The sequence below is a fragment of the Suricata suricatta genome, chromosome 17 (genome assembly GCF_006229205.1).
Source record: "Suricata suricatta isolate VVHF042 chromosome 17, meerkat_22Aug2017_6uvM2_HiC, whole genome shotgun sequence".
Lineage (NCBI taxonomy): Eukaryota > Metazoa > Chordata > Mammalia > Carnivora > Herpestidae > Suricata > Suricata suricatta.
In genome coordinates, this window is record NC_043716.1 from 40,039,650 (window position 1) to 40,055,966 (window position 16,317).

The 16,317-nt window shown below is 54.7% G+C and overlaps 1 protein-coding gene across 8 annotated transcripts in view; it reads right to left on the reverse strand.

The window, feature by feature from the left end:
- MPP2 (membrane palmitoylated protein 2) overlaps window positions 1-11,031 on the reverse strand; it is a 27,530-nt gene extending 16,499 nt beyond the window's left edge. Inside the window, exons 1-5 of one of the 8 annotated variants that reach the window (XM_029926885.1) lie at window positions 10,746-11,031; window positions 9,177-9,240; window positions 8,228-8,291; window positions 7,303-7,362; window positions 3,176-3,294 (exon numbers count right to left, since the gene is read on the reverse strand). In XM_029926885.1, coding sequence (XP_029782745.1) covers window positions 3,176-3,294; window positions 7,303-7,362; window positions 8,228-8,258 — 210 coding nt within the window. In that variant the 5' untranslated portion in view covers window positions 8,259-8,291; window positions 9,177-9,240; window positions 10,746-11,031. Of the gene's footprint in view, window positions 1-3,175; window positions 3,295-7,302; window positions 7,363-8,227; window positions 8,292-9,176; window positions 9,241-10,682 lie in introns of all 8 variants that reach the window. The other 7 variants (XM_029926887.1, XM_029926884.1, XM_029926886.1 and 4 more) reach the window with 7 other exon arrangements.
- Between the last annotated feature and the right edge of the window lie 5,286 nt (window positions 11,032-16,317).

Here is a 16,317-nt window from a genome sequence, read left to right on the forward strand (position 1 = left end):
TAGGAGAACCGAGAAATAAACACACCAGGCTCTGTTTCATATACTGGAATACCACACAACAGTTAAAATGAATCTCTCTGTATCTACAACGATATTTACTTCAATAACCATATTGTAATAACCATGAACTAGAAATCTCAAAAACCTAAGTGGCTTACACTATCATTCCATCATGCAAAGTTTAAAATCACACATCATAGGAGTGAATTGTTTACATCTAAACCCATAGGTGGGAAAGATAGGCAAACATTTATGGGTAGGACTTCATCAACCTCAAGCTAGGGGTCACCTGAGGAGACAGAAAGCAGGGGAAGTGAGGGAATGGGGAGCGAATTAGCAGCAACATATTTTTTTTAATGTTTGTTTATTTTTGAGAGACAGACAGAGCGCAAGCAGGGGAGGGGCAGAGAGAGAGGGAGGCACAGATCCGAAGTAGGCTCCAGGCTCTGAGCGGTCAGCACAGAGCCCGATGTGGGGCTCGAACTCACAAACTGCAAGATCATGACCTGAGCTGAAACCTGACGCCTAACTGGCTGAGCCACCCAGGCGCCCCTACGACATACTTCTTATTTCTTGCAAAGAAACAGCAAGAACTAAAGAAAATGCGGCCGGCATTCACAACCTGGAGATAGGTAAACTTAGAGAGCTGTTAGGTTATTTCCTACACTCTTTGTATTCATGCATTCAGCAAATATTCAGTGACCACCTACTGCATGCTAAGTGCTGTTCTAGGCTCTGGGGATAAAAACACACAGACATCCGGCCCTCCTGGACCTCACATCCTCTCTGTTGGAAACATGCATGATTCCTTGTTTTGGTTTTTATTTTTTTCAATGCTCATTTATTTATTTGAGGGGGGAGGAGAGAGAGACAGAGAGAATCCCAAGCAGGCTCTGCACTGTCAGCACTGAGCCCCACAAGGGGCTCAGTCTCATGACCCATGAGATCATGACCTGAGTCAAAATCAAGAGTTGGATGCTAAACCGACTGAGCAACCCAAGTGCCCCTTCCTGTTTTCGTTTTTAATACGGGAATACAGTCCTTGACCGCTGAACAAAAAGCAATCAGCATCTTCTCCACTTCCCCCAGTCTGCTCAGTTTTCTCCTCTCCAGCACGTCCCATGACTGACCATTTCAGCCCTTGCACCCTCCGTGGTTAGCAACCTCCCCAGGTCTTCGGATAGAACATTCCACATGACCAGGCTGTGTCCCCTGAGTAGCTCTCTCCCTGCAGTGGGGTCTGGTCCCTCCCACACCCCCTGCTGGGGCCAGCCACAGCTGTCCTGTGACGGAGTCCCCATTCCTACCCTGAGGAAAAGCCACCACCGGGCTGTACCAACCTCTACCGCTGTCTCAACACCATCATTGCCACATTCCTGGTCATTCCATTGCGATTCCTTGAGATCCTGGGGCTGCCTCGGTCTCTCCCACTCGCAATGCCTACCGAACTCTAGGTTCCCACAACACTGTCCCACACCCAAACCTTCCAATTCTGGGCCTCTTTGACATCAATGACCTTCCCACCCGCTGCAGCCGCGTCCTAAATTGTCGTGTTACCCCCAGAGCTGTGCTCCTTGGAAATCTTTCACTTCCCCCCTCCCTCCCTCTAACCCCTGCCATCTCCTCCAGTTATCTACTCTCTCCTCAAATACCCCAAGACCTCAGAGAGCCCCCAGGCCTTCACCTCCATTGTCTCCCTGCCTCTCTGTCTCCTCCAGGTCTCCTTCCCCGCCCCTCTCAGTCTGGGCCCCTGAGGTGAGGCTCTGAGTCCCTCCCTCTCACCAGTCCCCTTCACCCCACCCCCCCTGCATCCCAGCCTCCATAGCCCACAAGACCTGGACCAAAGCCACCCCCTTTTCTCCTGGCATCCAGGGACTGAGCTCACCCCCACCCCGAAAGTCAGGCATCTGCAACAGACAGCCTGGAGCCCTGTCAGCCCTGCTCCCTGGCTTTAGTGGGGACCCTTTCCCCTCCCTTCAGAGATGAGTCAAATCTTCATTTCCAAATCCCCCTGCTCAATCCTGATCCCTAATTTCCAGCAGACAACTGCCTTCCCTTCTCTGAGCAATCACACATGATTCTCAGCAACTCCATTGCCCCCACCCAGGAGAGAGGGCACCCTTTTATCCCCACCCCTCAGCTGAGGGCGCCACCAGCCTCTTACTTTCCCCTATGCAAATCCTGGGTGCCTTGCAACCCCTACCCCTCACCTTCCACACCCAACACCAAGCACGGTCACTTCACTTCCTAAGTAATTCTTTCATCCTTCCCTCCATCAAGCCTTGTCACTACAGGTCTAGTTCAGGGCATCCCCAGCTCCGGTCTTTCCAGCTCCAAGCCATGACCCTCCAACCCTCCACGTGGCTGGCAGGCAGATGCTCCTAAAATGACCATGTGCCATCATCCCGCCCTTGCCTAAAACCCACAGAAGGCACCATGTCACTCACAGGACATCACAGGATGAGGCCCAAGCCCCCTGCACAGCCCCCGGGGCCCTCCACAGCCTGTCAGCATCTCCTCAGCTTACAGTCTCTGTCTGGCACCTGAAGCTCCAACCTCACACCGACACTTCTAGTCCCCCGCATACTTCTGGCTTTTTCTCACTTCTGTTTCTGCTCAAGCTCTTCCCTTGTCCCCAGATGCCCTCCCCCTCCTCTTTGTCTTCCAGACTCAGCTTGAGTGCCCCTTCTTCCAGGAAGCCTTCGCAGGATCTGTCTTCTCTGATCCCCAAGCATCTAGAGCATCTGCCTCTATCATGGCCATTACCACATCATTTAATAAACTTTCTCTTTTAGTGAGTTTCTCCCCCACCTGATGCATGGCAGGCAACTTTACAAAAGATATCTGCACAAGATGCTCAAAGGCAGAGAGGGACAGGCAGGATGAACTTGAGATTCCAGCACACAGGCATGCCCACCCCTGCCCAGCGCACCCGCCACAAACTGCCAGTCACATCCGGCCACATGGGCATGTCCACACTCTCACCAGCCAGGCATGGGCCAGCCCCCCTCCCTGCGGCCATGCAGACCCACTTCCCTGGGCACGGATACTCATGCACAGCCCCTCCTAGGGTCTTCTGAGTGCCACACGCCCCATCCCCACGCACCCTACGGCCAACACGCCATAGCCTCCCCAGACCCTGTGCTCTTGTGGCCACCTCCCTGAAGCACTATACCTTGGCCAGGGATCTTACTATGGGACTTTCCATAATGCCTCGAAGGAAGATCAGGTCGAGCTCCGCGGCCCCCGTGGCATTGGGGAGGGATCCCAGGTTGTCCAGGACCTGCTGCATGGCTGGGAAAGAGGGACGGGCCGTGAGACACAGGCACAAGCTTGGCACAGGAGACCAAAACACCCCATGCAATCCCACACTCCTGTTCCATGCCCCTCTCCACAGCACTGCCCTCAATGCCTGGCCGGGACACTCCAGGCCACCGAAGGCCTGGGGAAGGGGTAGGGGGAGTTTGCTTGGCCTGCTCTCTAGGCCCTGGGTAATGCCAGCCTGAGCAGGAGGGAGGCTCCAGGAAGCAGAAAATGGACTCTGAGGTGGGAGGAGGGGAGAAACGGAAGCAGTTGTTGGGTTCCAGGTTCTATCCTACACCAGAGAACCACAGACCCCTCACTCAACCTCTGGATGGGCTGAAGTCCCAGACCTCAGCCACCTGCACCTAGAGGGTTCAGGGATAAGAGAGGCAGTACTTGGGGGTGTCCCTGAGGGCCAGCCCAGCAGCAAGCAGGCAGCCATGCAGGAGGCCAGAGCCTATACAATATCCAGTGCAAATAGCACACCACTAATTCAGTGTGATTTTCCCAAAGTCATGGTCCCTCACTGGCCTCAGTCTTTCCCTTCTGTAAAATGGGTGGGTGCAACTAGACAGTGTCGACGGGCCCTTCAGCTCTGGCAGAGAGGGATCTATTATCAGTGAGAGGTTAATATAGATCATAGAAAGCCAAAGCTGAGGCCTGGAACATTGGCAGGAGCTGGGGAAACAGGCACCTGGGGTGCCACGGGCACCAAAGGGCAGAGGTTAGACCAAGTCAGCCCAAGGATCAGCAAACCCGCAACTCTCTCTTGCTGCATGGGACACAGCAAGGACATGAGAACACCTGACACTGGGCCACCACGGTGGCTGCTGGGATCTGAGGTAGAGGGTGTCTTCACCCGCCCACAGAGGTGGGAGCTCCTGGCTGTGGCAGGTTCTAGGGGGAGGAAGGGAGGAGCAGAATGTGCCCAGCTGGGGGCAGAGATGGGCAGGGGTATCATTACTCTGCCACGCAGCCACCCACGCCTGCATCTACATAATACCACTCAAGCTATGGAGGATGGGTGGATACAGCCCCTGCCTACTCTCACCACTGTCGTCAGTGCCCCCTCCTCTAGGCAGGAATGGGGATGAGGAGGAGGGGGCTCCCAACTGGAGAAGCAATCATGGCTCAAGGACCCCCTCTTCCCTTCCTCCTCCCCACCTTCTCCAGAAACAGCATCCAAGCCTGCCCTCTAGAGCCCTCCCTACCCAGGCCTGAGCTTGGCATTGATCAAGCAAGGCCTTTAGTGGCCTCGGAAAGAAGCCGGGGCAAGGACTCTTCCCACCCTCCCTGGCCATCCTCACGTACAGACTCCCAAGCCTGTCAGCCTTGGAGGAGGTAACGCCCTCTGCCCAGGCCAGCTCTCCAGGCAGGCTGTGCCCGCAAACCCTTAGATTCCTGAGCGCCTTCTCCCAGGGCACCCTCTCCAGATGCCCAAACCCCTAGGGAGAGGTGTGGATTAAGGGGCCAGCTTCCCTCCTGAGGCTCCCCGCCCCGCCTTTCCCTACCTTCCCTCTGGAGATCGGCTTCCTCAGAAGAGCCCAGGGATATACCCTCCAAGGAGGCCCCGCTGCCCGGACTGCCCGCCATGGCTGTCCCCCACCCGCCGCTCCGGCTCCTGCTCCGGGGCCCCTGGAGTCGCTGCCTTCCCGGCCCAAGGCGGGCGGCGCTGGAGGAGGCGGGACTCAGGGAGCGCCCTCTGCAGGATCAGCCAATAGCTAGGCTCAGACGCCCTGCCCGCCTTGCTGATTGGCCTAGGCCCCGACTGGACCAGAAGGGTGTGGAGGGGGCGGTAAAAGGGTGAGAGTGGGGCCGAGGGGGAGGGAATCCTGGTCTTCTTGCAGGTGCGCGATCACCCCCTCCCCGTACCAGCGAGGGGTGAGGAGGAGGCGGCCGAGAGGAGGTTTGTGGGGCAGGGGGTTCAGCCTGCTGCCCCTTCAGAACTGAGGCGGTGCTCAGACAACCTCCTCTCACAGTCCAGGTGCAGGAAACCCAAGGCAGGGTGGGGATTTGGCTCCAGCTTGTTACCACCCTCCACCGCTTCTGGAAGTCTCTCCTCTAATACACCCATGCCACTTCCTCCTCTGGCTCTCAGACCTTTACTCTATGTTCCTTCTCCAGACCCAGTTTCCTTTACAATGGCCCCTTCAGGATCAAAGGAAGCCCCCAAGAATGATTCTCAGTCCCCCGCCGCGGGCAGTGGCACCCTTTGGGCATGGGGCAGATACTGCAAATGCCTCCCCCTACCTGCTGGACTGGGGCGGGGGGGGGCAGCAGTGGGGGGAGGAGGACACGGAGGAAAAGGAGGGGAAGGGAATGGCATTACCATGGGCCGGGAAGGGTGCCTCAGGCCCTTCTAACCCCACACCTAGGCAGCACCTCTCCCCTCCCCCATCAAGCATTAGCTTCTCCCGTTAGGTTAGGGAGAATGCCTGCTGGACAGGTCAGGCATCTTGGAAGGGAAAACGTGAAGGTGCATTCTCAAAGCAGGGACACAGGTGTGCAGGAGCAAAGGACTTGGCAGTTACCCCAGCCTTGTGCCTCCATTCCCCTGATACCCTGTCCCTATGAGGCCACCACCAGACACTGCTGCCGCTGCCACCAGACGGCCATTCCCTGAGGAGTGGCACCAGGTCCAAACGCACCCCTGGTTGCCATGGCAGCAGGAGGGATTACACACCAGGACATCAACCCTGGGATGCAAGAGAGATTTAAAGGGACAGCTCCACCTCAAAACAGCCCACATCCCAGCCTTGATTCAAAGATGAGGGAGAGTCAAGTAAAGAGGGAAGAGAGGGGAGGGCTGCAGGTCTGGAGATTCCAGGGGTAAGTTCTCTACACACCCAGCCCATCCACACATCTCCCAACCCGTCCCATCCCCTCCACTTTACTGGAAGTAGAGTTGGGTCTCTCCCGGGGTGGGGGGGGGGATACACTCACACCATCTCCCCTCCACAATGACAATGGCCATGTTGACCCACGGGAAGGGTGGGAGGACACTGCTAGCTTCACGCTGCAGGTCCCCAGGCTGGGATCCCCCGGGAGAGGGAGTGGGGAGAGGGAGGGTGACCCTGACCTCAGAGGCAGGGGCACTGCTATCTGTCTATCAGGCCTGTAGGAAGTGTAATGGCCACCAAATGAGAAAAGGCAGACCCATTATTAGATTTTTGAGGCCAAGAGCCAACCAGCCTAGGGTGGGCAGAGAGGGCTGCCTGCAGGAAGGGCCAAGATGCATAGTCTCAGCGTCTGTCTCATATCACGGTTTAACAGGAGAGGAAACTCGGGCTCCGAGAGGATAAACCACTGGCTCCTATCCTCCTTCCTTTGGATATGGGAAGGCAGAAGTTGCCCATGGCAGACATCCCGGTCCTCTAGGAGTCCTCAGAGGAAGCAGACCTGTACCCATGCCCCTAGGCTCCCGTCCCTGCCTGGCCCCCCACTGCACCCCCATCATGCCTCCATCAAGTGGCCTAAAGCAGGGAAATCAAATTCCCCTCCCTCTACACCCCTGCCAGGCACTATTAATGGGTTTACTGGGCAGCCCCAGAGTGAGAGGCCTTTAATCTCTGGCTCAGGGATGGGCTTAATTAACTCCTAAGCAGCTTACAGTGGGGCCCAGGCCCATGGGATCAGAGGAAGAGCCCAGGAGGTGGGGGGGGGGGGGGTCAGCAGGCTGGACCGGAGGTAGGGTCACTGAGCCCTCCAAGGCTGCCAACACTGAGGGACATTAGTACAGTTCCTCTACTACATGGAGAAAAGGTCTTCTTTGGGGGACAAGGTGTCATAGTTTAGGGTCTAGCCTACTCACAGCATTCTTCACTCTCCTGGTTCACTTTCTCAGAGGAGGGGGACTGGGGAGTCATTCTAACCAAACTGGGAGGCCTGGAATGTCTCGCAGATGCAGCAGGGCCAGGAGCAAGGGAAGGGGCTACACAGGCCGGAGGTCAGACAGATCAGAGCAAAACCAGAGCAGATTACAGCGTGAGGGACCCTCACCTCCAGCACTGGGAGCTTCACCTGGTGGGTCCCTGAGTGCACAAGGGGGTCCATGAACCCCTGGAAGAGAATGCAGATTTTGTGCACAGAAGCATTTGTCTATGCCAAGGGCCCACAGATTCTCAAAAAGGTATTTAGGACCAAGAAAAGTTAAGAATGCTTCTCCATTTCAATCACCTCATGTCACAGATGGGAAAACCTAGGTCCTAAAAAGGACTCCAGGTCACAGGCTGATTGAGGTAATTACCCAGAGGCATAGCGTAATAACTGTGAATATTCCTGCGATAGGAGCATTATCAAGGCCTTTGAGTTTCACATCAGCCTCTTGATAGAAGAGGAGACGCAGGCTCCAAGAGGTTGAGTAATTTGCTCCTGAGGCTTCCGCGCTCCTCTGGGCAGCTCACTCCCCTGCCCTAAAACCTCCCGCAGAACCAGGCCCAGGCTTCCTGAATTGCCATTCTCCTTATGCCGGCACACATACCCGCATTAGCAGGTTTACGCCACCTGTCTGGTGGGCACCACATTGTGGACTCCTCAGCTCCCCAGGCGGTTCTGCCATAGTCCCTCCACTCCCAAGCCATCCTCCAAGGGCCAGCTCCTAAGGGCCAGCTCCCCAACCAGCCTGGCCCCATGCCATTGCCCTCCGGCAATACTGTGTGTTCTCTGGAGCACTGCAAGTCCCTGCCCTCCACGGAGGTGTTGTGCTGCATCTCCAGCCACACCTGGGAGCAGATGCAGCAGGGCCATAGAAGCTGCCGAAGGAAAGCCTGAGTGGTAGGATGGAGCAGGGGTAGGGGGGGAGCAGTTTATTCTTATAGGTAGCCAGGTAGCCATGGACGTGCCAACTGCTACTCCTCACCCTCAGGTCCCTGCCTGGTACTGTCTGAACCACTGAAACAAACTGACAGCCTCAGCCCCTTCTTACCAGACTCAGAGTTGGTGGCAGCAACTGGCATGGTGAGGTCTGCAAGGGCTCTGGAGCGGCTCTCCTGGAGGAGGGGAGGGAAATGAATGAGAAGACACAAGGCAGGGCAATGGGGAAGGAATGGGTGCGGGGGCGGGGGGAGCTCCCCTCAGGATCAGGGCATTCCCCAGAGACTCTATGATCCGCAGGAAGGCAAGAAGAACAGAAATTACATCCCCATTCCTCCAAGGAGGAGGAGATGGAGGATCAGAGAGGTTAATTACTTTGCCTGAGGTCACAAAGCTAATAAAGAGAGTTACAATGAAAACCCAGCATTTTAACTGTCTCTGTCTGCCATCTGTCCTTTATTTTTGGGAGGACGGGGTGGGTAAGAGTCCAGAATTTGAGTCAAAAGCAGGAAAGATGGGCATTCCTGGGTTGTAAGCTGCATTTAGTCAAGAACTACATCTGTTTTATTTCGCTTCTGGAACCTAGACCTAGCCGGTATAGATGCTCTGTAAACGTTTGTCTCTCTGGCTGACAGAAACGAAGTCATACCTTCCCAAGGCCTCTCTGACTTCCTCTTTCTCCCTTTTTAGCCCAGAGCTAGAACAAGGAAAGCAGGGGACTCCCCATTCTCTGGGGGAGGGGGTGCAAGGGAGCCACCCACTCCCTTTCCCTCCCTTTGCCTCCCTGGCCACTCACTGCTGGCTGGCGAAAACCCTAATTCCCAGTTGCCGTGACAACTAGAGGCAGTGGCTCACAGCAGGGGTGGGGGAGAAGAGGGAAGCAGCTGGCAGTGCCCACTTTAGGACTAAATGCCTGCTGGGCCCTGGGCGTAGGGAACCACAACTTCACCTCCCCCTAAAAAATAAATAAATAAAGGATTCTTCCCAGAGGGACCAATACCAGATTCTAGTAAAACCCTCTTTAGTCCCATGCCTCCCACCCCCAGGCCAGAGCTGGTCACCTGAGCTCAGGTAGCAGAAATTACAAATGCTGGGGGAAGACTTTCCTTCCTTCTGGATCTGCCCCTAAAGACATGGAAGAAAGGAGTTTTAGGGGAGAAGAAGGGCACCCCCGGTCAGGTTAGCACCCAGGCTGGGAGAAATGCCCAGCATCTACTGTGCCAGCCAGTGCCCCCCTGAGCCAGCCCCTGCTCCCGATTCCTTCCCTCCCCCCAGCCCCCCATCTAAAGTCCTGGAGCAGAAATTCTCCCCTGTCTCCAGAAGGGACTCCAGACATCCTCCTTCCTTAGAGAGGGAAGGTGAGGCCGGGAGGCTCCTGTCCTCTGGAGCCTTGCCCAGCCTGCCTGGGTTTTTCTGTGGGTAATCAGTTCCCACAGCATCGGCTAGCTCTTCCCCACCCCCACCCAGGCCTCTGGGAGGGCGGGGCCTGGCTTGTGCCCACATGAGAACAGCAGTGCCAGGCAAGCCAGTCTGGCTCTGGGCCAAGGTCCGGGGCCCAGGCTTCTGGGAACGCGCACCTCGGTTTCCGAAAGCCTGGGCCTCGGTGTCGTCGTACCCCTACCTCCAGACTCTCCACACCACCCAGGGGCCGTAGGTGATGCGGACCTGCCGCGAGAAGGGGAGGTTTCCTTCTACCTTCCACCCACCCCCTCCATCAATAGACATACAAAGAGACGCTGAGGAGAAACGTCTGACAAAGGAGCTTTGAAGACCGATAGGTCGTGGGGAGGGGTAGACAGATTGAAGGATGGGGTCTAGAGACGTGCGGACCCGCACGCACCGACAATCAGATAGCCCCAGCCCCACCAGCCCGGCTCTAACCCGCTGGGCGCTAGGACCTGGGGGAAGGGGGGGCGTGTAGCGAGCCATCAAAGAAGGCTCTTTGCTAGCGCGCCCGCGGGATACTAGGGGATGAGGTCACTGAATGGATGCCCCTCGCCCCAGTCTTCACCCTCCCCGCCCCCCCCCTTAGTTGACCTAACTTTCTGACCCCGGCTCCTCTCTCCTGACACCGATCCCCTCCCAGGTCTCCAGGCCCTAACCCTGCCTTCGACCCCGACCCGACCCGGCTTACAGCCTGGGAGGCGGAAGAAGCAGCGCACCCCCCTTCCCAGGACCCCCTCCCGGGGAAGGTTGGGGTGTTGACCTCCCCAGGGGTCTGAGAGGCTACTGGAACCCAAGCAACCTGGGTCTCGCGCCCCCACCCTCCGGTAAGCGCTAACAGCGCTGTTCTTACGTAATGCCCGGCTCCAAAGTCCCCCGAATCCGCACAGCCCCCGAAGAGGCCTCGCGGATACCGAAGCCTCGCACGGCTCACCAGCCTCTGTGCCCGATGTCACTTTAGAGCCCTAACCGCGGAGGCAGCATCATGGGGCAGCGGGATTTGATTTCTCCCTAGGAGCCCCCCGAAATAGGAAGGGAGGAGGGAGGGGAAGAGGGAGGGGAAGGACTTGAGGGAAGGGACCCGGGAGAACCGGACCCAGAGAACAGGGCTCCAAGTGCTGTACCTGCACGAAGAGGAAACCAGGGCCTCGGGGTGAGCGCTGGCCCAGGGGTCGGGGGGCGCCTACCTGCGCCCTGAGGAGCCCGAAGCTCGGTGCGGCTCCAGCGCAGCCCGGCTCTCCGCGTTTATTGCTTGTCAATCGCTACCCCGGCTCTTAAAGCGGCGAGGCCTCCTCTGCGCGAGGGGGCGGAGACGGAGAGGGGAAAGGAAGGGAGGGGGGCACGGACATCGCGGGAAAGGCCGGAGAAAATAGTCTTCCCTGGGTAGAGGGTAGGCGGGCAGGCAGTGGTTTGGGAGACACTGCACAGCCCAAGACCCCCTGCTGTCTTTCCACTCGGGGACGCACAGGCTGGGACCTGTACCCACCAGCGTCTCTCGGCGCCCGGCGATCCCTTAAAAGGGCGATGGCGAAAGAGTGCTCCCTTTTCTCAGCTGAGACCGGTCCAATTTCTGGCGTGCCTCGCCTTCCCCCCCCGCCCCCCCCCCGCGATCCTTCTCCCCACTTTGGAAAAGGAACAGGAGGAGTTTAGGGAGATCCCTAAGGGGTAAGAGACCCATTCCCAGAGGCTCAGGGGCAGCCTCGAAGGACTCGAATGGTGGATAGCTGGATGGTTCCTAGACGCTCTGCAAGAATTCGCCAAAAAAAAAAAAAAAAAAAGAGGGAAATGTCTTCGAGGAGTAGTTTGAGATCTTATTTTAAGTCTGGATCAGAGAGCTAGTCCATACCCCTCTCTACGGAATATGGAAAGAAGTAACTTACTATCCTTACAGAGTTCCTTCTCAAGAAGTGTTAAACCCAGTTCGTTGCCTGCCTTCGCCAAGCCTCGGGCTCCACCCCAGACCTGCTAGTAAAGATAGTGTGTGGCCTTGAATACTTGGAGGTTCACCCTGGAGACCACCCTTGATTCAGAGCCTAGCGTTTCAGGCCAACTAGGATACCTCTCTGACTTCGGTTTCCTCCCACCCCTTCCCATCCCACCACCTTCCAAGATATTCTTTCTTGCTAGCTGGGATCCTAATATCAGAAATGGACCCAAGATCCTGGCTGTCTCAGTGGTGGTGCCTGCGGCTCTTGATCTCTGGGTTGTGAGTTTGAGTCCCACTTTGGGTGTAGACATTACTTAATAAACTCTTAAGAAAGAGAGAGAGAGAGAGAGAGAGAGAGAGAGAGAGAGAGAGAGAGAGAGAGAGAGAAAGAAAGAAAGAAAGAAAGAAAGAAAGAAAGAAAGAAAGAAAGAAAGAAAGAGAAAGAGTTGCCTGGGTGGCTCAGTCGGTTAAGTATCCTACTCTAGATTTCAGCTCAGGTCATGATCTCACGTAAGAACAAATCCCAAGTCCAGCTTTGTGCTGGTAGCCGGCTTGGGATTCTCTTTTTCTCTCCCTTTCTCTCCCCAACTCCTTGACTTGTGAGTGCATGCTCACTCTCACTTTCAAAATAAACATTTTTAAAAAGAGAGAGAGAAAAATGGGCTGCATCCTGGAATCTTGCATGGGAATCTCAGACATGGGCTTGACATGCAAATTCATCCCAGAAGCAAGATGGGCCCCGGGCCCCAAAAGACTCAGCTCACCCCTGAGCTCTGGAAGGCCCTTGGTTATATAGGTATAGGGGAAAGCCACAACACAAGGCCAAACTCTGCTGAAAAGACCTTGGGCAAGTGTGCTCGCTGCCCTGAGGAAGGAGAAGAAAGGTGGTTAGCGACCTCAGATGGTGAAGACTGGAATTGCAGGCTTCAGTTGACAACCAGAGTCTTGCTGTAGCCGGTTTCCAACCCTCTCCTCAGCCCTCAAACCAGAAGATCCTCCTAATTCGACTCAAAAAAAAAAAATCCCCTTCCATTATGAAGGCTACCCTCCACTGTCACCTTTCCACTTCTGGGCAGAGAATCACTCAGCTCATTGCATTTGGTTGTGAAGTGGAAGCATCTTGAATCCCTCCAAAATTTAATTACTTCTTCTCAATCAGGCAACTATTATGCCATCATGGCCCATAACAAACCTTCATTTCCATTCAGAATCCTCAAGACAAGGTGAAATCCCAGACTCTGGCCCCACTAGGTAGGTGGAACCCAATTTGTTATTTTTACCAGCTGCTTTCCCCATATGCACCCCACCCCTAGTAAGGCTGGCCTTACAGAATGCCAGCCCCTCACATCTTTCTAGTACCTTACAATGGGTAAGCTGATTCTCACAACAGCCCGGTGAGGTTCTGGTGTGGGGAGAAAAGTTTCTTGATGCAGAGTAGGATGCTCCTATTCTGTTTCAGACAAGGTGTCAGCTTCCATAATACTGAGTCAGATGCCAGCCTTGATGCCAGCTTGAGTAACTCTTGATCTCCTGGAGCTCACAGTATGGAGTGGAGATTGGGGGGGGGGGTGTGAAGCGATGCCTAGTGGCATAGTTGAATGTCATAACAGAAGTGTATTAAGTGGTCCCCAGGGAATGAGAGGTAGAGTAGCTGAGAAGGGAAAGAGGTGGGAGAGGTCCACAATCCCTGTCATGCTAGAGAATGGGGGGAAAACGGTCAGGGGGACAGAGTCCTCTCTGCGGTCTATAATGAGCTCGGTCTTCCTCCCTACCTCCGCAGGTCACAAGGATGCAGGCACTATCTCTGCTTCCCTTAAAATCAAGGTTTCCCTCTGGTGGATGTTCATCCCAGGGCTTTGGGAATCAGGACACAGAGAGAAACACAACTCAGAGCGGCTGTTCCGAATTTCACACAGATCCGACGCCGCGTAGAATGATGTTACACTCCCGATAATGGCCAGCAGGGGCCGCCAGCAGCTCTCCCAAGTCTATCTACACCCACCGGCTCCACTTCTCACCCCCACCCCTGCAACTTGCCAGTTTTGTTCTGGAAATCTTTCCTATTGGCTACATCTCTCAATAAAAAATAATAAATAATAATAAATAAAGCTTTGAAACTCTCACTGCACATATATACGTGTGTGATGTGTGTGTGTGTCCCAGGTCAATTACATTACCTTTCCAGGTCTCAATTTTTTCATCTATACAATGGCATAACAGCCTCCACCTTGGGAGAGGACGACTGTAGAGTGGCCGCCACAATGCAAGGCACACAGAAAGTGCTCTGAAAATGTTCCCCTTTGGGTCTGGGTGGAACAGGCTCTAGCAAGGTGCCATCTGGTGTGCCTATAACTGACCTCAGGTCCTCCTGAAGATGGGCCATCCCAAAACTTCTGGATCCACAGGTATCTGGTATGGATCGTATGTCTTCTTCCCGCAGCCCACACAGCCATTAGTGGCATCTTGCTCTGCACAATCTGGGCCACCCACTTCTCTTATCCTCTTCTTCTCCATTTCCCCCACCAGGGTGCCAAGGGCTTTGCTGTGGACACCATATCGGGGGCCCAGGAATAGGGAGCCCATCACCAGAGTGGGGACGAGCTTGCAGCAGGCAGTGCAGGCTCTAAGAGTGGGAGGGAGTCTTGGTAGCCACCCCACTCACCCAATAGCCATTGTTGGAGACCCTCCTAAACCAATTATGCCTCGGACTGCTTCCCTGAGCCCTGGACGGGCAGGGATGGGAGGCCAAAGAGAGTGGAGGGAGGCTGTAGACAGTGGGAAAATATGCCCTGTGGACTGCGTGAGGCACTTGAGTCATTGTGTAGAGACAGAAAGGAGAGAGGAGTGTCCCTGCTTGAACTGGTGACCTGGAAGAGGGCTGCTGTGCAGGCGGGCGTGCATGCATACACGCCCTGGGCCAAGGAAGCAGAGTGAGTTGGGGCAGAAACAGAAGGGACAGGGGCCGTGGAGATCATTAGGGCAGCTCGCTGGGTGACTTCAGGCATGTCGTTCGCCCTGGGTTGGGTAATATCCGCCTCACGCGCTCTGTATAGACTGGAGGGGATGACCCACATAAAAGTGCTTTGTGAACCATGGTGAGGGAGCCGGGCTATGCAGGGCATGTCCTGGCCACAGCCCCTTCCCAGGGATGCAGGGAGGCGCCAGCCCCAGATCCGTTTTCTGCCCCCTCCCCTGACACACACACAGCAATGCTCTTGTCTTCAACTGCTCAGCTCCAAGCCTCCCCACCAGGACCTCCTCCTGCCCTCTGCATCAGGGTTTAACCACACAGGGCGGGGGGCTCATGCACTCTCCTCTCTGGGGTCACCACTTTCAGGGTCACAGCTAACACGCAAAGCCTGCTTGCCCTGAGCTGTCTCGAGTGCCTTCCGTGAGACTTCTCTGCCAGCACCGACGTGCCCCAGCCTCTTACTTCCTCAGCCATATGGCCAGCTGGGCCCGATTCCTTTCTTCCCGGGGAAGGAGAGGAGATAGGACAGACTTGGGAGAAAGGGGGTAGCTCGTTTCTCTCCACTGTGTCTGGGGCATTTGCCTAGTCAGTTCACCCCACTGCTTAGATTTGCATCCTTTCATTTTCAGAAAGCTTATTCTTAATCGAAAGCTTTGGCCAGCACTTGTGGGCTGCCACTCTGTGCTCCCGCCATCAGTCACAGCTGCCATTTGTGAACCTCCGCCAGGCACAGTCCCGGTCTCCTCGCACGTATACATGCCTTCGATCCTCATAACTACCATGACCCCATTTTACAGATGAAGAAACTGGGGTACACAGAGATGAAGCAGTTTGCCTAGAGGCGTTTCCACTGCTAAGCGGCGGAGCTGAGAATTGGCCCCAGGCACTATACAGGTACAATCCTTCATCTCTGAAGAAATGAAAGGTGAGACGAGTTCAGTGACTTGCGTGCCCGGATCGCACAGCATCAAGTGGCAGAGCAAGGCTTTAGCAGGTTTTGTTAGTAAAGAAACTTGCCTAGTTTTCCATAAATTATTCTCCAGTCTACAAAAATATGATCACTCACAAAAACTGCTGCACTTATATAACATTTAAATTTGACTTAATTTAAGACAGTGCATAAAATTATCAGCATCACAAGAAATAAACATCTAGAAACAATTTGTAGTCTTTCTAGCTAATCCTTCGCCGTTATCCATCATGGCTTAAAGTAATCTTGGATTTATCTAGACTCGATTAAAGTACTTTTGCTAATGTGTCCTAAATCTTTTATGAACTTGGCATCCGACCCTGGGCTTGGGAACAGCTGATCAGTTCTCCGGAGCGGCCAGCAGTGACGCCTGATGCAAGAGCCTTCTGGCTTTCAGAGACTCGCCTCCTTCTCGAGTGCAGAAAACCTGGCCACTTGGCCTTGGTTTTCTCATCTATAAAATGGAGGTTGGGAATTGGAATTCATTTCCTGAATTTCCTTCCAACTCTGCCAAAATATGTATCCAACCGTCCCTACTCTGTTCATAAAGGGGATAAAAACCTTCTTCCCAACAGGGATTTCCAAGAGGTGGTATCTTGGTAGATAGTTCTTTTTTTTTTTAACATTTATTTATTATTGAGAAACAGAGAGAGAGAGACAGAGCATGATCAGGGGAGGGGCAGAGAGAAGGGGAGACACAGAATCCAAAGCAGGCTCCAGGCTCTGAGCTGTCAGCACAGAGCCCAATGTGTGACTCGAACCCACGAACTTTGAGATCATGACCTGAGCTGAAGTCGGATGCTTAATCGACTGAGCCACCCAGGTGTCCCAGATAGTTCTTGATATATTAACTAGTCCATGAAATAACTACCTATTCCCACTATTGTGAGG